We start from the raw sequence: 23,059 nt of genomic DNA on the forward strand, positions 1-23,059 counted from the left end.
TTTGAGGATTTTATTTAATTGATCGCGTAGACGGGACCGTGGACGGACGAGATACCAAAATTCTTAGCCAAAAATATTTTATGAGTTTATGAGCCTTAAAATATTATTTTAAGATATTTTGTCAAGAAAATTTTTGTATTTAATTATATATTTATTTTAAGATTTATTTTTAGCCAAAATAAGTCATTTTAATGACTTTTATTAATGTTTAAAAATCCCTTAAAATTATATTTCGGGATTTATGTTTTATATCAGATTATTTTGTATTTTTAAAAGTTTAAAATCTTATTTTTATGTTATATTATCTACCTAATTATTTTATACTATTATTATTCTAGATTAATCCTAATTATCAAATTTAAAACAAAAACCTACCCTACCCTAACCCCACATCTACATCTCTTAGCCGACAACTCCCTTCTCCTCCCACCCCCATTCTCACGTTCAGCAAAAATAAATCTCCATAGCCGATCCTTCATAGATTCTTGGAGCTTTTGGTTCGTTCGTCGTCCCGGAGCGCCGTACAAGCGATTATTGTCTCGTTTCTCAATCTATCTTCGTTTAAGGCATGTCTAAAACTTTTCTTTGGCCACCATATAAGCTATATATCATGCATGACATTTTTCTTAAGGATTTATTATTGCTTGGTTCGAATTTATGCAAGATATTGTGGTTTGATGCATGCTTTTGGTGATTTCTTGTTCATGCTCATGTTTTATCCATCAAGGTTCGGTCCAGGGCTGTTAGCTGAGGGTCAAGGGGTGTCTTAGGGTCCTCATGGTCGAGTGATGTGGTTGGGAAGGGGCTGGATGGGTCAAATTCGAAGCAATCACTTCTGATGCATGGTTCGCGCAGGTTTAGGTTTCTGTGGAAAAGAGGTTCTTTCTCCTTTCTCAGGCCACCATTTTGGGTGAGGTTTGTTGGGTTTGAAAGCTTTAGATGTTGGCTAAGATTTAGAGGTGGTTTCGTGGCTTTTGGTGGTCTGAGTCGTCGGCACGAAGCAAAACGCTGGGACTGCTCGCGTCTGCGATCGAGCTGAGGATGGGCCGACTTGCAGGGCTTCGTTCTCTGTCCCTAGGAAATGGCTTGGGCTGATTCTTGTCATGATAGAACCGCCTAAGAGTGGGCTAGTTGGGGGTCATGGTTCTCCGGCCATTGGTGGCTGGAGTTGGCCGGCCGAACGCCGAAAAGAGAAGCTGCTCGCGCAGCAGAAGAGAAATGAGAGGGGGGATCGGGTTGGGCTGTGGGTTTGGGTTGGGTCGGGTCCTAGGGGTCCGGGTCAGGTCTGGGGTGTAGTGGGTCGGGTCACTAGGGTTTGGGTCTGGGTTAGGTGGGCCGGGCTCGAGTATTTTAATTTTTAAGTGTTTAATGTTTTAATTTATTTTTGGGCCAATTAATTAGAAATAAAATTATTTGGGCCTCCAAATAATTTTATTTGTGCCTTAAATATTTTATTTAAGTTAGCCCAATGATTTTTATGGGCTTGGTAGCCCGTAGAAATTTTTGGGCCAGTCTGTGTAATTTTGGGCCAGTCTAGATTTTTATTTAATTTAATTAAGTTAATGAGCTTAAATATTTTATTTAGGCTCAGTTTGATTTAATTAAATTATTTTGGTTAAGTTATGATTTTTGAGCTTAGTTTAAGTTAATGTGCTTAATTGTTTTAATTAGGTCCATTTAAGATTAAGTCTATTTAATTAAGAATTTATTAAAGAATGGGCTTTTAGTTAAGTAATGGGCTACTATAAGATTATAGGCTTAGAATGAGAGTCAAGCAGTCTGGACCAACCCATGAAAAATAACTAAGTCCGGAATATATATTTAATTATTTTATGCATGAGTTTATATTTTAAGTATAAGTATATTTATTATGAAAATAAATTAAATATATATTACGGACATATTTTCAGTGCATGCATTCATGAAATTTCTTATGTATATAATTATGTAAATGATGAGCAATAAAATATTTTGGTGGAAATTGAAGTATGTGTGACATAAGGGTGGTTTTCCACCATATGATTCGGTAGTTTTACTACCATAGGGGTGGTTATCCACCATATGATTCGGTAGTTTACTACCATAGGAGGTGATTTATCACCGCCATCGTACGTTGGTTCAAGAGACTGATCAGTCGACACATGAGCGTCACACTTATGGATAGGACCATCTACAGGTTTCAAATGAATTGATCAATTATGTTATATATGATGAAGAAATAATATGTTTATGATTATGGTTATGACTCAGTTTATGATACAACAAGTTTATTATGTGATGAAAATATTTCCATGCATGCTCATGTACATGTATATGTATTAGTAATTATGTGATGCATTATTTTTAATCTTGTTATAAAGGATTAGACATGTTGAGCCCCTAGGCTCACTACGCTTATATGGTGCAGGTGAGACAGATGAATTTTATGTAGCTCCTACCGGTGGTGAGGACATATGAGATCACGGAGCAGTGGACCCCGTGACCGTCGCATGTTTTATGATTATTTCAGATACATTTTTATTATGAGGATTTTTTTAAGCAAATTATACTTTTACTTTAGTATTTTCCGCACTTGGTGTTTTTGGATCACGCAAACTAATTTTATTTTATGCATGAGATTATTTATCTTTTATTTTAAGTATTTATACATATATGTATGGGCATATATGTATTGTTTAATTTTAAAAAAAAAATTCCGCATTTAAGTTTATTATTAGTAGATGTTTCAGTAACAGGCTGTGTTGATAGCTTCTGCCCAGAGTCTTTGAGAAACATTAGAATCAGCAATCATGGTTCTAGCTGCTTCCTTAAGAGTTTGGTTTCTTCGCTCAGCAACTCCGTTTTGCTGTGGGGTCCGAGCAGCAGATAGTTCATGCTTGATGCCTTGGTCATCTAGATAGGATTCAATGGTTTTGTTTAGGAATTCAGTGCCTCTATCACTCCTGATCCTGTCTATCCCAGTATGTTTCTCATTCTTCATACGTTTGAAGATCTTTATCAGGTCAGCAGCAGTTTGATCTTTGGATGATAAGAAGATTACCCAAGTAAACCGAGAGTAGTCATCCACAATCACTAAGGTATATCTCATTCCCCCTAAACTCTTGATCTGTATAGGACCGAAAAGATCCATATGTAACAAATCCAAGCATTTGGAAGAGGATGAGCATCCTTTGCTTTTGAACGAGGCTCTCACCTGTTTTCCCTGCTGACATGCGGAACAAACTTTATCTATTGTAAAATCTCCTTTAGGCAAGCTAGAAACCAATCCATGTTTACTCAGATTTTTTATGGACTTAAAATTCAAGTGATTGAGCCGTTTATGCCATAACCACTGTTTATCATTCTGAGCAACAAAACAGGTAGGAACTATTGGTTGTTCACTTTGCCAATTTAGCCTATACGTGTTTTGTTCTCTTAGTCCGGTTAGCATAATATCGCCATTGCTAGATTTGATTAAGCACGCATTTTTAAGTAATTCAACAATATAACCATTGCTACATAGTTGACTAATGCTGATCAAGTTATAACATAAGTTATCAACAAGCAATACGTCATTAATGAAGAAGTTACCATGGGTAATCTTACCCTTACCCACGGTCTTAACCTTTGAGTTATCACCAAATATAATTTTAGGCCCTTTGAAATGTGTGATATCGGATAATAAATCTTTGTTTCCAGTCATGTGTCTGGAGCATCCGCTATCAAGATACTACGTTGACTTTTCTGTTGCACTATTATTCTCTGCTGATTTTACTGACAGTACCTGTAAGAAGAATGCACAACCATGGCACCCTTATCTATTTGGGTCCGAATTGGATTAGAACTTTTGGAACCCACACCTGAATTACTCTAACGGTTTTACCCGTGTGAGTGTTTACAAAGTGAGTCGGTCGAGGTGCACGATGTGAATTTGTGTGTGTTCTAGGCTTTGCAGTGTACTGTTTGAACTTCTGATCTGTGTTATTCAGTCTATATCATTTTTGAACAGGCTTGCAGTTTAAGTGTTGGTTATGGGTCACCCGATGTTTCATGTACTTGAGTTGACTAGGTTCGAATCTTGACTGCTTGAACTTAGTTTGGTTTCCCATTCTTTGTTCATTCAACCTTGTTCTATTCCATGTCTCCTCTTTCCTTGGGATCTTGGGCTTCACATATCCTAGTCCTTCATGCTTACTCCTTTCATAGCGACTTGGCTGTTTAACATTTACATCTGGTTCAGCGTGTTCATATACCGTGCTAGATCGAACAAATCTCATTACATTGGGATTGTTCCCACTAGAGCACGATTGAGTATTTTCTCCTGAGCCAATACATTCATTTGATCCATATCCAAGACCGGTTTTATCACCTGCTTGTTTCTGGTTCTCATGTATTTTATCTAGCGAGACCGAAGCCTTATTCCAAGCATTGATTGTTTTGAGCAGTTTTTGATTCTCAAATAAAGTGGCTTGGAATGCTCGTTTTATACTATCATTCTCGGTGGCCAACAGATTTAGCTTAGTCTTTACACCATCAAGTTCTTTTTGCTTTAAAAAGCTAGATTCCCTTGATTTATCAATGAGACATGCTTTTTCTGTTTTTGCTTCATCGAATGATATGGAAAGCTTCTTATACTCAGTGACCATCTCATTCAATGCTTGAATGGGTTCTTCTTGTGTAAAGTCAGATGAGTTGAAGTCAAATACCTCATTGTCGTCTTCTTCATGTACGGAGTTGGCCATAAGACATTGAACTTGCTCTCCCTCGCTTTCTTCAGATGAGCTGTATGTATCGGTTGAGTCAGATTCTGAATCAGCCCATTTGCTTTTACCTTCGTCTGCAACTAGTACTTTTTGTTCCTTCTTCTTTCGATATGTTCTTTTTCCTTCTTTGCCTTTCTTCTTCTCATATTGCTGCTTTCTTTCTTCATTCTTAGGTTTAGTGCAATCTGCAATAAAATGGCCTTGCTTGCCACAGTTAAAGCATATGGGACCATCCTCGGTATGGTCTTGTTTGTAGTATGGTTTAAACTTTTTATTATTACGCATAAACTTTCCAAACCTTTTGATGAAGAGAGACATGGCTTCTCCACTCATTTGTTCAGCTGTCTTCTTTGTCGTATCCTAGATCGGTTGAGATAGGATAGTTGTAGTTAGCGCCTTGGTTGGGTTTGAGGTTGATGGTTCTTCCTCTGTTCGAATTCCAAGCTCAAACTCATATGCTTTGAAATCTGCAAACAGATCATGAAGCTCTATCTTGTTCAGATCTTTTGATTCCCTCATGGCTATGGTCTTGACATCCCATTCTCTGGGTAGTGCTCGCATAACCTTCAAAGCAATTTCTCGGTTAGTATATGTCTTTCCAAGAGCAATTAGTTCACAAATAATATTGCTGAATCTTTCGTCAAACTCAGTCATTGTTTCTCCTGGTTTCATTTTGGCGTTGTCAAACATCTGTATTTCTACAGTGAGTTTGTTTTCTTTGGTTTGGTCGTTCCCTTCACATAGCTGAGTGAGCTTCTCCCAAATTTCTTTGGCGGTTGAACATGTCTTGATTTTGCTAAACATATTTTTGTCCAGCGTCTTGTACAGTATATCTTTGGCTACATTATCAAGATTTGCTTTCTTTTTATCCTCAGTAGTCCACTCCATTCTGGGTTTCTCGACCATCTGCGGTTTTCCTCCTGTTATGGCTACAACAGTGTTGACTTTAAGAATCTTCATGGGTCCGCCAGTGATAAAGTACCACATGTCATCATCTCGAGCAGAAAGGTGTGCCGGCATACGAATTTTCCAGTCATCATAGTCTTCTTTAGAGAACATAGGAATTTTATTTAAAGAAGTCATGATGATTATCAGTAGCTAAAAAAAACCCGCTCTGATACCACTTGTTGGGGATCGATATCGTGTGTAGAGGGGGGGTGAATACACACAATTGATAATCTTTTAAAAAACTAATGCAATATGGTTGAGTAAATGTTAGTTCACTCGACCGGTTTTCTTTTAGCCTGCTAGAAATGTAAGAGCAACTAAAGGTAGTGCGGAAATAGCTCTCAATATGATAGATGATGTTTATGGAATGATGCAGTGCAATAATGTAAGTAAACGTAGATGAGTTTCTTGGATGTTCGGAGCTCAATCTCCTACGTCACCCCTTCTTCCACCTCGGAAGTATTCACTAGAAGACTTTGGTTATTACAACGTCTTGCAATACACCCGATCCAAGTTAGGACTTATCCAATGCCTAAAGAGGAACTCCTAGATTTACAGTGATAAGACTTAAAGATCTTATCAAACTTTTCTTCAGATGATGATGCTTTGTCTAAGTCTCTCGAGGACTTAAGACTTCTCAAATCTTTGAAACAGTTAGCATTCTTCAAACGATATCTGGATTTGAGTAACCCTTGAGAGGATCTCTTCGAAGATCAGATGAGGTTGTATGCGAAGGGTTTTCTTATTGAGCGGTTGAGTATTCAATAGAGAATCGAGAGCTCAGATAGACAGATTCTTATAATCGTTGGTAGTGTTGTATTCTGCTGTCTGTCATATTTTTCTGTCTTGAGAGGCTTCTATATATATAGCCTTTTTCTTCAACGTCTTTCTTATCTTGTCCAACGGTAGGAAAGCTTTGCTGATAAATTATTCTGAATATTTCATACTGGAGGCGCCTTTAATTGTCAATTCAATGTGTCGCTCACATTAAATGCTATTTAAGGCTTTTTCACTTTATCAGACAAGTCTTTAAATGCTTCGTCCTTTTGCTTTTCAGTTGTCTTATCACTTTTTGAGATTTGGGAAACTGTGACTTCGAAATGTAGCTCGTAGCTTTATTTGAATTTCGGTAGACGTCTCAGTCGGTTGAAGTGTTCTCATTCGGTTGACATAGAATTGCTTTGCAATATCCGTTGGTTGAGAACCTTTAACTGATGTCGGTTGCATACGTCGGTAGACATGTACATTCTTCGGTTGACATACAGCTACTTATACAAATAAATGGTGGCCGACTAAACAACAGAGTATTGTTTTGTTATCACCAAAAGTCAGGATTCAACACATATGTTGTGAGCTACCACTATCAAAGTACCAAGAACCTGAAACATTAGTTCTTAAAGCAGTATAAATCATATAATAGTGAATATCAGCTTTTGATACCCACACCTTTATTCCAGTGGATCTGTTCTTAAGGATGTTGTGGGAGGGTGTTGGAAACACCTTAGGCAACACCTTAGATGCAGACCTCTGCCAATAATCTTCCTGCAGCTTGAAACAGTATGGTTTGATATGACCAGGTCGATGACAGTAATGGCATACAAACTTACGCTTTCTCCCAGGCTTTAAAGGTGCAGCAGGCTGTGGTTTTGGTTTTTGAGGGTCGGTTGATGTGACCTTTTTGGTTGTGCTTTCTGAAAAACTAATTTCTTTGACAAACACAGGCTCTTTTGAGCATTCACCAACCTCAAATTTACTGTTCTCAAAACCTAGTCCAGCCTTACCATCTCTTTCCATCATGAGCAAAGAATCAAGCTTGGTTGTGCTTGAATTAAACTTGACCAGCGTTCCCTTAGCTTTCACAAGTTCTTCCTTTACCTGACACAATTCCAGGTCCTTATTACTCAACATCACTTCAATTCTGGACACAACAGCCTTCAATTCAGAATTTTCTCTTGAACGAATAACATTCGTTTTATTCCTTTCAATCCAGTCAGCATGCATCTCTTCAAACATCATCCGAGCTTCTTCTATAGACATTGTATCATCACCTGTATCAGTATTACACACATTATCAGTAGTAAAAGAATTTGAACATACTGACCTTTGAGAGATGTTGCGGCTAGGTGTGGCAACACCTGCGGCAACACCTAAAGGATTTACTTGCATCAGCTTATTTCTTTCCATCAAAGCTGTCAGGGATGTGTGGCTTTCTTCTTCATTCTGTACTTTACCTTCTTCAGAATATTCACCACTCAAAGATGTGTTCATCTCTTTCCAAAGCCTTTTTGCGCATTCATTGGCATAATGACCATAGCCTTTACATTCATGACAATGCACCGTGTCAATATTCTTTGCAGTAGGCTCTTTCTTTCCTTCCAGCATAAGTAGAGGCTTTTGAGGATTAAGAAACTTCCTTGGAGATTGATCAGACCCTTCTATTCTCAGAGTTTTGTTATCAGCCGGAAAAAGTGGAGCTTTGAGTTTCTGATCGGTCTTCTTTGTCTCCCTCATCTTCTTCAGATATTCACCAAACTTCTTTGTGATGAGTGACATCGAGTCATCTCCCAAATCCGATTCAAAGACTTCTTGAGGTTTGAATAATGAGTTTGCTGTTGTTGAATCCATAATATTCCTGAAAAAATGATCCAGAATCAGCTCTTAGTGTATCAAGAGTAGGCTCTGATACCACTTGTAAGGGATATCATGGTTCATAAAAATTATCATAATCAGATGTTGTCACTAGGTGTTGACAACATCCTACACAACATGTAGCGAAAATATTAAAACGTGAATAGTAACAGCAAACCAACAATAAAAATACTCAAGAGTAAATATGCACAAGTACTAAAGTAATAAAAGGTTGCACATACAAATAGATTCAGATGTTATCACTAGGTGTTGACAACATCTTCAATAACACCTTGAGTAACATGCATCAGAATTTATGAAAGCATGAATAAAATAGATAAGCAACCAAACAAATCAGACTCAAATATTTAAGCAAGAGTATAAAATACTCTTGCAGCTCCTCAGGGCAAAAATTTCACTAGAAAATATTCAAAGAGTTTTACAAACTCTAAAACTAGTGAATTATTGTAAAAATCAATTTTCTCAAAACATATGAGAAAATAAAAAATAAAAAAAATAAACCAACTCTTAAAAGTCTACTGAAGGTAGACAAGATCGAGTTGGCCCTAGATGCCAGAACACGAGAGCAAAAAGCTTTCAATCTTCAATCTTCAATCTTCAATCCTCAATCAACATGCTCTCAAACCTTCAAGACATCTACGAAAAACAACGCCCAGAGCTACTGCGAGTCCTTCAGCTTTTCTATGATTCTCCAGATCTTCTATGCGTATGCTGAAGTCTCTCACAATGTACGCTCAAAGCTCTCTTGGTCGTCTCACTCTCTTCTTTATTTTGTACGCTTAAGTCTCTCTTCTACGGCTTGAGATCTCTCTTCTCTGCTCTCTCTAGTTTTTCTCCAAGCCATTTGAATCTCTACGCTTTTTTTCTATTTAAGCGTGTAAACTTATCTTCAAAAAAAGAGGCTTGATCTTGTTTCCTTAATTCAAACTTGAATCTACAATGATAAGGAAACAAAGATAAGTTAGGAGATAGAGATATATTATGATAAGTGCATAATATCTCCTACAAAATAATCAAGTAAATATAGAAATATTTAAGCCCTTTAAAATATAGTTATATATCATTCTATAATCCAATATAAAACAATACCTATTTAAAATATCTCAACCAATAAGATATTTAAAAAGATCTAAACTTCAAGTCCAAGAAACCATATTTTAAATCTAGGAATATTATATTACCTCAATTCAAATCAAAATTATTCCTAGTTTAAAATATATAAAAAATATAGATAAAAAACACAATATTAACTATCAATTCTAGAAAGACAAAACACATTATTATAATCTTTCAAAACATGGAAATATATCAAGGAATGATTATCCTTTCAATATGTTGGATTAAACGATAATTGAAAAGACTTACAACCAGATGCATGTTTAAAGTAGAGGAATTAGGGCTTATCGACATGTATACATTTTTTTCTTTGTAAATTAATTTCGTAATATGTACATAAAATCTCATAAAAATATGCCAATAAATATAAAGGTGGATAACATAAAGGCAAAAAAGGAAAAATGGAACAAACAATAGGAAAAGACGACTTGGATGAATCCAAAAAGCGATGTGGTCCGTGATCCTTCAACCATGAGTCATGCATCCAAAACAAAATACAACCGAGAGGAAGCGGCAAGGGAAGGAAACAACAATAATTTATTTTAAAAAAAAAAAAAAAAACCAATGGCAGAAGTCGAATAAACGAAATGATAAAAAAAATAAACGAAATGATAAAAAAAAATAATGTATGTATGAAGACCATTCAATAAGGCATATTAATATCACATGCATAATGAATTAGGCAAAGAATTCAACCGAAACGACTTCATTATCTCTAAACAATGACCGATAAAATCCAAGAGAGCCAACCGACACAAAGCTAAGGCATTATCTTTGAACAAATTTTTTTTTTTTTTTTGAAGATTTATCTCTAAAAAATTTTGAGGTAGTTATTAATAGTCAAAGAAACAATTAATACACCGAATATAAACTAAATCCGAGGCGCACAACATGGGAAATGAAGAGGGCTTTAAGACAAACACAATAAAACTGATATATTTGAAAGTATAATAATATAAATATAATATATAAAGATATATACATAGATTTAGATAATTAGTAGTATTTAAGAGGTGATTGGTAATTGATGTTAATATATTTAGTTAATAGTTAATTAGTAAGTGAATTAATAAACAAAGAGGACAACAACGTAAAAACACAATAAAACATATATATACATATTTTAAAGGGCACCTATGGAATTTTTTTAAGTGTTTTTAATTTAATTTATTTAAATGAAAATAATTGAATTCACAATTCAACTCATATATTTATAGTAGTAATAATAAATAATATAATTGTTAATATATCTTAAATAAATAAATAGATTTAATTAATTATGAATGACTAATATATAAAATGAATAAAACACATTAAAAATTATTGAAAATACCAAATATTAATGAGCTATATAAAATGAAATAAAACACATTAAAAATTATTGGAAATAACAAATATTAATGAGAGGAAATTTGAGTAAAGTCACAAAATGACATAAAATACATTAAAAATTATTAAAAATAACAAATATTAATGAGAGAACATTTGAGTAAATTCACAATTCAACTCATATATTTATAGTAGTAATAGAATTATAAAGTAACACAAATTCTGGGAAGAACCAAAGTTCAAGATTTGACATAGGATGCTAATAGATATAAATATATGAGTTGAATTGTAAATTCATTTATTTTCATTTATGAGAGGACATTTGAGTAAATTTACAATTCAACTCATATATTTATAGTAGTAATAGATAATAGATAATATATATATATATATATATATATATATATATATATATATATATATATACACACTCAATATCTATACTTTGATTTTATTTTTGGCATTTATACTTAGATTTTTTTTGAAAAATAAAAGATTAAACACTTTTTTATATATAAAAATAGATTATAAAAATATTTTTTTAAAATATATATAGTTTTTGGTTCATCACAATTTTGAAAACGACAAAAACTTCAATGAGATAGTCTTACGGTTCTATTTTTTGAGTCGGTTCATCGACCGGACTCATCCTATGAAAAATCATTATTTTTTATGAAATTAACTTATTTTTCACTGTAGGTAAGAACCCTCGACCCGTCTTACTGATAAAGATCAAAAGACTATCTCACTCTTTGAAAATTATTTGTCTTGAAAATTAGTAAATTCATCATATTTGGTATGTAACCTAAAATTCCTTTTTATTAAATAAATAACATATAAATTTAATAAACATATATTAATTAAATAAAAACAAAAAACAAAAAATAAAAAAGGCTGCAGAACCGCTATTGGTGGTGGGCTGATGGCGTTTTGTAGTTCTACCGCAAAATACCACAACTTGCATTACTTTTGATATTTATTTTTATTTTTAAATTATTAATTTTTATTTTTGACGTAAATAAATTAAGATACGGAAATATTGTCATTTACAAGATTTAAAAGCCAATTAGGAAAATTCTCAAACTCCCAAACAAAAGAGGAGGGGGAAGAAAAAGTAAACAAAGAATCTTACATGACTTTTGATTCCGAAAAAAAAAATAATTTGTATGGGGTGTAGACCTGGCCACGGGCTGGGATCGGGTCGGCAATAGGCCGACCCTTAACCGGCTCGCCCGTGGTCGGGTCCGGTTAACCGGCGGTTCCGGGTCCGGGTCGATCCTTGTTATTTTAAAAAAAAAATTAGAAAAAATTTGTACAGTTGAACTTTAAAAACTATATCAAATATTTCATTATCTCAATAAAAAACAATTACATTTATTAAATAAAAAATATATTATATTTCAACTTTTAACATCTTATTTATATTTATTCAATAAAAAATATATGAAATTTCAACTTTCAACATTGTATATTAAAAACTCTATCTAGTTCAATAAAAAAATATATTACATTTCAACTTTCACATCTTATATTAAAAATTATATATAAATCAATAAAAAATTTATTATATTTATTCAATAAAAATAAATATTATATTTCAACGTCTTATATTAAAAACTCTATATATCTCAATTAAAAACTCTATTTATCTCAATAAAAAATATATTACATTTCAACTTTAAACATCTTGTATAAAAAATATTATTACATTTATTTATATTCAATCAAATTCAATTAACAAATTAACACTTGGCCTAGTGACAAGAATGAGATCTCAAACTCATTTGGTTTTGGATTCAAATCTCACCCATGTGTGGATATCAAATCTATATTATTTAAAATAATATTTTAAAAAGATAAACCCGCTGGGTCAACCCGACGAACCCGGAGGGTCGGACCCGCCGGGTTGAACCGGCCAACCCGCCGGGTCGGAGGTTTTCCTAAGGGAGAACGGGGACCGGACCACCTAGTGGCCGGTTCGGTCCCGGTTCAGGGTTGGACCCGTTGACCACGGGCCGGTTCCGGTCCGTGTCCAACCCAGCCCTTGGCCAGGTCTAATGCGGTGAAGTATGCATTTTTTAAATTTCACAGGGAGTTTTAATGCAAATAATTATATTTTATTATAAATTAATAAATTGATATTTTTGCACATTTCATGTATTATTTTTGAAATATTACTCTCACAGACGCAACATGAGCACGTGTTTCAACAATCAGATTAGTAAAGGTAAATCTTGTCACTTCAATAAAAACACACATGCAATTTCGACGGTGTAAAATGTGCATTTTCAATGTATCACAAGAGGTTCTTGTACGTGTAAATAACTCAAAATTTAATATCATTCAGTTTATCATTATCGATGAATGCGAGAGACTCTATATCCTTACTATATCATAATGAGGTTAATAACATCTTAACTTAAGGGTATTGCCCAAATCATGAATATAATAATCTATATTTTAAAACATAAGGATAATTAATGTTGGAGATGTGACATGACATCTAACCATTATTAGATTGATAATGTATAAATTCATTAGAAAAACTAGATTTGATCATTTTAATAGATTTTCAAGTTTATGTTTTATCATTCTTTCAACATAATAATAATTTATCGTTTACTCCACACCTCATCTTTCCACTATCTCATTACCTTAATTTTTAATTACGACCGTCCCATTACACTAATGGAGAAAAAAATTACTAATAAAATTCAAATTTATAAAAATATATTTAGTGGCAACACATGTGCTCAGTGCACTATTAAGTAACTTTTAGCTAATTATTTATACACTCACTCTGTTTGAGCCCAATGTGTAAGAGGACTTTTTATTCGTCGTTTCGGTAGAACGAATGTTCTTATCTTAGTGTTAGTCATTACATTTATTGAAAGGAGCATATTTTTACATCGAGATCCAGCACAAACTTCATTATCTCAAGCCAAGATGATCCACAAATCAAACCTTTTGGTGAAGTTTGAACCGAGTTTTATTAATCCTGTGGGAACCTCGGGTGCTAATCTCCTCTTAAGGGGCAATTAATGAATAAGAATCATAAAATTTCCATACATTCGTAAATTCATCTTTTCACTCTTATTCGGAATTTAAATCTTAAATCCCGTCATTAAGAACTTAATATTTTCGGACTTTACAAATCTCTTGCTTCTATATACCACATTACAATGGAGTGTGTATCTACGACATCTTATTCGGTATCCATTAATGGACACTTCCATGGTTTTTTTGAAGGGATGAGAGGATTAAGACAAGGTGACCCGTTATCGCCTCTACTTTTCACACTTTGTCTTGAACCCCTCACGAGAGAATTAAAGGCAATGTTGGAGTCATCACTATCATCTAACTTTAATTATCATCCGGGTTGTGCGCCTCTTGGCATCACTCATCTTGCCTATGCGGATGACTTACTCTTATTTTCCCGTGGGGACTTTATGAGTGTCGAAGTGTTATATGGGTGTTTGACATGCTTTAGTGAGATGTCGGGAGTCAAGATCAATCTTTTGAAGTCGAATGTTTTTATGGCGGGTATTCCGAGTATGGAGAAAGAGGCTAATGAAGGGAAACTACCGTTCCGCTATCTTGGGATACCGATCTATTCATCGAGACTTAGGACTTCTGATTATAGTTTGTTGTCGACGTGGCCGAAACAATCTCTTTCTTATGTCGGGAAAATTTAATTAATTAGATCTGTTCTAGAAGGAGTTGAATGCTTTTGGCTGTCTATATTGCCTCTTCCGACAAATATCATTGATGATATTTATACTATTTGCCGGAAATTCCTTTGGAACACTAACAGGCCTCCGATTGCTTGGAAGGAAGTGTGTAAGCCTATTGAGGATGGTGGGTTGGGATTGAAAAACCTTTCGGCGTGGAACCGTTCTCTTCTCGCTAAAACACTCTGGAAGATTCATAGACGAAAGGAATCTGATACCTCGTGAAATTATTTTAACCCGAACCCGTTCATTATGGGTTTACGAGGGTTGGCCCAATTAGGGAATTATTATTATTATTATTATTATTATTATTATTATTATTATTATTATTATTATATAAGGTCCAACCCAATTTTCTACCTGTTAGGTCTCAGGACCTGGGCTGCTGTTAATGGGCCGACCCGAGCTGGGGCCCAATGAGCTGGGTTAGATTTTAATGGGCCGCGTACAATCCTTTTACAATTCAAGTGGGATTCTGATATATACGAGATAAGCTTAGATCTTTTCAAATATTTATGAGATAGAGATAAGCTTACAAAGGGACCAATGAGTGAAGAGTCCCACTCCATGACATGTTATAATTCTACTAGGTAACTTACTCTATTTTTACTATAAATACAGGTATTGTTATGGTGGTATTCATTCATTACTCACCATTCATTATTCACTCTCACTTTTATCTTCACGCACTTATATTCTCTCGTTTTTGTATTAATCATACCCTCTGCCTTCAAGACACTGACTTAGGCATCGGAGGGGTCACGCCAAAAACACTTTCGGTGCCCCTTGACCTAGCTGTTACTCGCGCAGATTTTAGTGGTGCCCGACCCGACCTGTTTCATAAAGGATTTGGAGGATCTATTCTACCAGACCGAACCCGAGGTAAAATTTCGACATCATCAATTGGCGCCGTCTGTGGGAATTTGAAGAAAAATAGTTTCGATGGCTAATCAGAATGGAGATCACCCAAATTTAGAGGAACTAATAGCTCAGGCTGTTCAGAGGGCTTTGGCAGAAAGAGAAGAGGTCAATCCTCTGCACCCCGAGCATAATTTCCACCTCGATGAGATCAAAAAGTTGAAGGAGGAGATGGAGCAGCTAAGGAAAAAGCAGGCCGGGTACCTAGCTACCATAACAAGAAACATTCCTTTTACTCAGGAGATATTGGACGCCGACCTCCCCAAGCAATTCAAATTGCCTCATGTCGGGGAGTATGATGGCAAAGGGGATCCTGAAGACCATTTGGCACGCTTCGAGAATGCATCTCTGTTACATAAATATTCTGATCAGATCAAGTGTAGGGTTTTCCTCACTACTGTCATAGGACCAGCCCAGCAATGGTTCAATATGCTACGCCCTGGGGAGATCAAGGAATTCAAGGATTTTAGCAAATCATTTTTGCACCATTTTGCTAGTAGCAAAAAGCATCCCACCACTACTTTCAGCCTTTTTGCAATCAAGCAACGGGAACATGAATATCTGAGAGCCTATATCCGCAGGTTCAGTGCCTCGGCTCTCGAGGTACCCATGGCTACAAAAGATCTGCCTATCAGTGCCTTCATGCAAGGGCTGGATACAAAATATTTTCTTAAATCTTTAATTAAAGGGCGCCAGAAACATACGAGGAATTACTCGCCCGAGCTGAAAAATATGTCAACATGGAAGAAATACAGGTTTCGCGGGCAGCTATGAAGAGGGAACGGCCAAAAAGTCCAAAGAGCAATAGGGTTCCGAGCAGTAATTCGGGGATGGGACAACCATTCCGGCCCGCATTATTGGGAGAATTCACCTCTCTCACTCCTTTACGCATGAGCAAAGTTCGAGCTCTACAAATTTGTGACGATCGTAAACTCACATAGAGGCCTCCCTGGGCTGAGAAGGGACCTCGAAACAGGGAATCATATAAATATTGTCACTTTCACAATGAGTATGGACATACTACGGAGGACTGTCGTCAATTAGATCAAGAAATTGAAAGGATAATACAACAACATTCTGAGTTGAAAAATATATTGACCCGTCAAGAGGGGTATCGCCCGAACAGGGGACAGGGAGGAAGGTCAAGACAAAGAGCCAGGACTGCTCCTCCCCATGAAGATTTTAACCAACCCAATCAAGACCAGCCCAGGGATGACCGAGCGCATCAGAGACCAGCCTCGTCTGCTCGAGGAATTATCAACATGATTTCTGGAGGCCCCACTGATGGAGATTCCAACCGAGCTAGGAAAACTAGTAGCAGAAAATTAGTAAATATGGAGATCGGCAATCAAATTGTCCATAATGGCCCGACCCTCTCTTTTGGGTCGGAAGATCTGAAAGGGATTTCTAACAACCATAATGATGCACTGGTAATAAGGGCCATGGTCGCAAATTATGATGTAGCACGGATATTCGTGGATTCAGGCAGCTCTGTCAACGTCCTATTTCAGGAAGCAATAAATCAAATGGAATTGGGGCAATACAAGATAGAGCCAGTCGCAACATCACTCTTTGGTTTCACAGGTCATGCCATCCGACCTATGGGGTTGGTGCATTTACCCCTAACTCTGGGTAAGAGCAATATCCGCAAAACCAAGATTGTGAGTTTCATTATTGTTGATGCTCCATCTGCCTATAATGCCATACTAGGCAGACCTGCCATGACCACTTTCATGGTTGTGGCATCAACCCTGCATCAAAAAATAAAGTTCCCGGTGGGTAATGAGGTTGAGGAAGTACAAGGTGATCAAGTTATCGCACGCAAGTGTTATGTGGAGGAGGACAGAATAGAACAAAAAGTGGCCAGGACTGACAATGTTGACAGACCTGGACATTCGGGCATGGAACAAGTCAAACTGATAGAAGAAACATCTGTCACTGCTGAACAATAAATTGAGGAAGTCATGATCTTCCCTCCTTCGGGGATGGTAAAAATTGCTCGCACTCTTGAGGCAGAGTTGAAGCGACCACTATTGGAATGCTTGGAAAAAAATAAGGATGTCTTTGCATGGTCAGTATCGGACCTGGTAGGGGTGCGCCGGGAGGCCGCAGAGCATAAGCTCAATGTAATAAGGGGTTGTCGCCCTATTATTCAAAAGAAACGTCACTTTGGTCCTGAAAAATATGCGGTAATAAAGGAGAAAGTGGACGAGTTACTCAGGGCTGGGCATATTGAAGAAATCCACTTCCCGACCTGGTTGTCTAACATAGTCCTAGTTCCAAAGTCTACGGGAAAGTGGCGCATGTGTGTAGATTTTCGAGATTTGAATAAAGCATGCCCTAAATATTGTTACCCCTACCTAGAATTGATCAGCTAGTTGATTCGACTGCAGGGCATGAATTACTCAGTTTTTTGGATGCTTACCAGGGATATCACCAAATTCCCTTGGAAAAAGAGGACAAAGACAAATTGAGTTTTGTCACATCAACAGGAACTTATTTCTATGTGGTCATGCCGTTTGGACTCAAAAATGTCAGGGCAACATATCAGAGATTAATGGACAAAGTATTCGAGCAACAAATTGGAAAAAATATTGAAGTCTACGATGATGATATCTTAATCAAAACCCGAACTGCAGACCAGTTCATCACCGACCTGGCTCAAACATTCCAGACACTGAAAAATTATCAATTGAAGTTAAACCCTAGCAAGTGTACTTTTGGAGTCCGGGTTGGAAAATTCCTGGGTTATATGGTTACGAGAAGGGGAATTGAGGCAAATCCTGAAAAAGTCCAAGCTATCATTTCTATGAGCTCGCCCAGAAATATACAGGAGGTACAAAGGTTAACAGGAAGAATTACCGCATTAGCCCGGTTTATAAGCAGATCTGCGGATAAAAGTTTATCCTTCTTTAAAGTACTACGAAAGACCAAAAATTTCGAATGGAATGAGGAAAGTGAGAAGGCCTTCCAGGATTTGAAGGCCTATTTAAAACAATTTCCTGTGTTGAATAAGCCTATTCAAGGGGAAGAGTTGTTCCTATATCTGGCGGTCATACCCCGAGCAGCCAGTTCAGTCCTGGTCAGGAAGGACGGAGAAAATCATTAGCCTGTTTATTTTGTGATTCATGTCTTGAAGGGAGCCGAGCTCAATTACTTAACCCAAGAAAATCTTGCCTTAGCTTTGGTAATCACCGCAAGAAAATTACGTCCTTACTTCCTGTCACATTCCATCACTGTGCTCACCAACAGCGTTCTGGGAAAAATTACAACTAATCCAGACGCATCGGGTAGACTGGTCAGATGGATCATAGAATTGAGTGAGTACGATATCAAGTTTGAACCTTGAACACCTATAAAAGCTCAAGCCCTGGCTGACTTCTTGGCGGAGATAGTCTAGCTAGAACAAGAAGAGCTATGGAAGATTATTGTAGATGGGTCATCATGTCAGTCAGGGAGTGGAGCTGGAATTGTGATCATCTCACCTTGGGGTGAAGAAACTAATATCTCAATCAGATTGGACTTTAGAGTCTCTAACAATGAAGCAGAATATGAGGCACTATTACTTGGACTCAAGGCAGCACGAAATTTGGGTATTTCCCGGGCTACTCTATATTCCGATTCCCATCTAGCTATTCAGCAGAGCAACGGAAAGTTTGAGATCAATGGATGGACTTCCAGCGATATGGGTCCGGGTAATCCACTGGTTTTCGTTATGGGAGCCACCTCTTGATGCGACGGCGCAGCGTGCTACATACCAGGGCCCGGTCTGTCTCGGTTATCTTTTTCTTGACCTTGAGTTATAGGGAGTTCACTTTGCATGCATGTATACTCATACTCTCGTGCTGAGTATTTTATTCTCACGTATCGTATTATGTGTTTCTGGACACCCTATTCCATGGGGCAGGTTTGCGATTGGACGAGGCGGGTGGATCCAAGAGGGGCTAGGCAGTGGTTGGCCAGCGGGAGCTTCGTTTAGGTTTTATTTATGTTGTATTTGGGTTCATACAGCGATTCGATCTGGTTGTATAATATTTGGATATTTGCAGATCCCTTCCCTTGGGATGGTTTATTGTTTTATGTTTCCGTAGTTTAATTCTGATGACTGTTTGATTAAGTTAATTGCATGCCTAAGTTTTATTTAGTAGGTGATCTCAGTAAGGGTCACTACATTTATGGTATCAGAGCATGCATAGTATTCTTGGGATTTAGATTCTGCTTAAGATAACCGTAAGATAATTTTGTAGATGGCAAACTACGATGATGAGAGTAGCCACGGAAGTGGAGGTGGTCATTGGGGCGATGTCAACCGGGAGCGCCACCGAGAACGCCGTCATCGGCATCATGATGATGAGTGTTTCACTGTACGTCGATTCTTAGTTGGAGGGGAATCTCCGGAAGAAGCGGAGGACTGGTTAGACCGTATGGAGACGACCTTCTGGACGTTTCACTGCACCGATGATCATAAGATGGAGACACTTGGCTATCTTCTTGAGGGATGAGCCCGTAGGTGGTGGAGGTTTACTTCTACACCCTTTGTCACAGCGAGAGGAGTGGCCACCTGGGCCGAGTTCCGCACAGCTTTCCAGAAGCTGTACTTTCCTCCTGCACTCCGTCAGACGAAGGCAGGGGAGTTACTGAGTTTACGACAGGGAGCGATGTCTATCGAGAAGTATCAGCAGAAATTCTTTGATTTGTTGTCTTATTGCCCGGAGATTGCTGACAGCTCCGATATGAAGTACAACATGTTCCTTCAGGGCCTTAACCCTGAGATCCATGACCGTGTGGTGGTTGACAACGATACATCTTATGAGGGTTTGGTGAGCTGTTGTCACCACGCGGAGGACAGCATTCGGTGGAACAGGTCCTTTTCTCAGTCGAGGCCTGCGAGTTCTTTGGGCCCTCGTGCCCAGTCATTCAAGAAGTCCGGATCTACTTTTTCTTCTGGTTCTGGAGGAGTTGTTCGTTTTGGGAAGAAGACCCAGTGCGACCATTGTGGAAAGAACCATCCATCAGACAAGTGCCGTAAAGCTTCTGGAGCTTGTTTCCGATGTGGAGAGGTGGGTCATCTCAAGAGGGATTGTCCACTATCTGGGGGAGGCGGTTCTGGTTCAGGTTCAGGATCAGGTTCTCAGGCCACCGTTCAGCAGAGGTCACAGGGACAGTCTGCTGGGAGTTCTCATTTGAGGCTGCGGGCTTCTGGCCAGGTGTTTTCATTGAGGCATGACCAGGCAGTGGAGGAGAACGAGAAGGTCATCGCAGGTACATTTATGTTATATGGTTTACATGCTCTCGTACTCATTGATACTGGTGCATCTCATTCTTTCATTTCTGCACGATTTGTTAAGAGGCATAAGTTACCATGCATTGCACTAGACGTAGTAGTGTCTGTTTCTACTCCGATGGGTCAGTATGCTTTAGCTAAGCGTCTAGTGATGGGTTGCCTTTTAGAGTTCGAAGGGAACGTTCTGTTAGCGAATCTCATGGTCCTTGCAATGGACGATTTTGATTGTATTCTGGGGATAGATGTATTGACTACCTATCAAGCTTCAGTGGACTTCTATCAGAGATTAGTACGCTTTCACCCGGTTGAGGGTGATAGCTGGTTCTTCTATGGTGGGGGAGCGCGACCCCCGATGTCTTTGGTATCAGCTTTGTGAGCCTGTCGAGCTCTAGAGTTTTGCGGGGAAGGCTACCTTATCTATGCAGTGGATTTGTCCACTGAGAGCGTTGGGATAGAGAGTATTCCAATTGTGGATGAATTCCCAGATTTTTTTCCTGATGAGATACTGGGTTTTCCTCCTGCTATGGAAGTATAGTTTGGCATCGAGTTGATTCCAGGTACTTCGCCTATTTCTCGAGCTCCGTATCGTCTGGCTCCGTCAGAGATGCGCGAGTTGAAGAATCAGTTACAGGATCTGTTGGACAAGGGATACATTTGTCCTAGTGTATCTTCTTGGAGAGCTCCTGTTCTCTTTGTGAAGAAGAAGGATGGGTCGATGCGGTTGTGTATTGACTATCGACAGCTGAATCGTGTTACTGTGAAGAACAAGTATCCTTTGCCTCGCATCGATGACTTGTTTGATCAGCTGCAGGGTACTTAGGTGTACTCCAAGATTGATCTGAGATCTGGGTATCATCAGATGAGGGTCCGAGATCAGGACGTAGCCAAGACTGCATTCCGTACTCGCTATGGGCATTAAGAGTTTCTAGTGATGCCATTTGGATTGACTAATGCGCCGGCTGTGTTTATGGACCTGATGAACCGTGTCTTCAGGGAGTATTTGGATAAGTTTGTCGTGGTCTTCATTGACGACATTCTGGTGTATTCGCGTAATGCGGACGAGCATGTTACTCACCTTCGATTGGTGTTACAGACTCTGCGGGATGACCAGTTGTACGCCAAGTTGAGTAAGTGCGAGTTCTGGATGGATCGAGTGGTCTTTCTTGGCCATATTATATCCAGGGATGGGATTTCTGTTGATCCGAGCAAGATAGAGGTTGTTCTTAGTTGGTCACGCCCGACGACGGTTGCTGAGATCCGTAGTTTTCTGGGTCTAGCAGGATATTATCATCACTTCATTTCAAACTTCTCGCAACTAGCTTGACCTTTGACGCAGCTTACCCGTAAGGGTGTGGTTTGCCATACCAATGCTAGTATGATAGCTGTTGTTGTACGCGAACTCAATCAATGGCAAATGATCCTGCCAGGCTGATCCAAAATCCATGACACATGCACGAAGCATATCCTCCAAGGTACGGATAGTGCGCTGTGACTGGCCATCCGTCTCCGGATGATAAGCAGTACTCAAACTGAAACTAGTGCCCATCGCACGCTGAACACTCCCCCAGAATCTAGAAGTAAACCTGGGGTCTCGATCGCTGACAATGCTCACAGGCACTCCATGAAGTCGAACGATCTCCTGAATGTACAACCGAGCCATGCGATCCACGCTGTACTCACGGCTATGGGAAATGAAATGAGATTACTTGGTGAGTCGGTCCACCACAACCCAGATAGCATCACAATTCCTCAAGGACATCGGCAAATGGGTCCCAAAATCCATCGTGATAAACTCCCATTTCCACTCAGGAATAGGCAAACTGTGAAGCAAACCTCCAGGTTGTCGGTGCTCTGCCTTGACCTGCTGACACACCAAACATCTCGAAACATACTGATAGACACTGCGTTTCATCCCTTTCCACCAAAACCGAGTACGTAGATCCTTGTACATCTTGTTGCTCCCCGGATGAATACTCAAATTAGAACGATGCGCCTGAGACAAAATCTCTCCTCATAGATATTCATCCCCCGGAATCACAAGCCTACCAGACAAACACAGAAAATCATCTGAATGATAGTGAAATCCAGACGAGCTACCCTCGATAGCTAGGCGAGCTAAATGTTGGGTCTTCGGATCAGACATCTGAGCATCACGAATTTGCGAATACAAAGCTGGCTCAGATAAAATCGCAAACATCTGGATACCCTGCATACCTTTCTTGTGCTTGAAGGTATAACCTGAAGAAGAACAATCCTCGATCGCACTAGACATCGAACAAGTCTGAAGTGCGGATAGTCGCACCTTGCGACTCAAAGCATCAGCAGTGAGATTAGCATCTCCC

At 38.3% G+C, this 23,059-nt stretch overlaps 1 protein-coding gene across 1 annotated transcript; it reads left to right on the top strand.

Annotated features, from left to right (window-relative positions):
* Positions 1-15,457: 15,457 nt before the first annotated feature.
* LOC140861718 (uncharacterized) lies at positions 15,458-17,385 on the top strand. The gene is made up of 3 exons (XM_073264736.1): positions 15,458-16,014; positions 16,122-16,360; positions 16,478-17,385. The coding sequence occupies exons 1-3, from the start codon at positions 15,458-15,460 to the stop codon at positions 17,383-17,385; spliced, it is 1,704 nt and encodes a 567-aa protein (XP_073120837.1).
* Positions 17,386-23,059: the final 5,674 nt, after the last annotated feature.

Source organism: Henckelia pumila, chromosome 4 (assembly GCF_033568475.1).
Source record: "Henckelia pumila isolate YLH828 chromosome 4, ASM3356847v2, whole genome shotgun sequence".
Taxonomy (NCBI): domain Eukaryota; kingdom Viridiplantae; phylum Streptophyta; class Magnoliopsida; order Lamiales; family Gesneriaceae; genus Henckelia; species Henckelia pumila.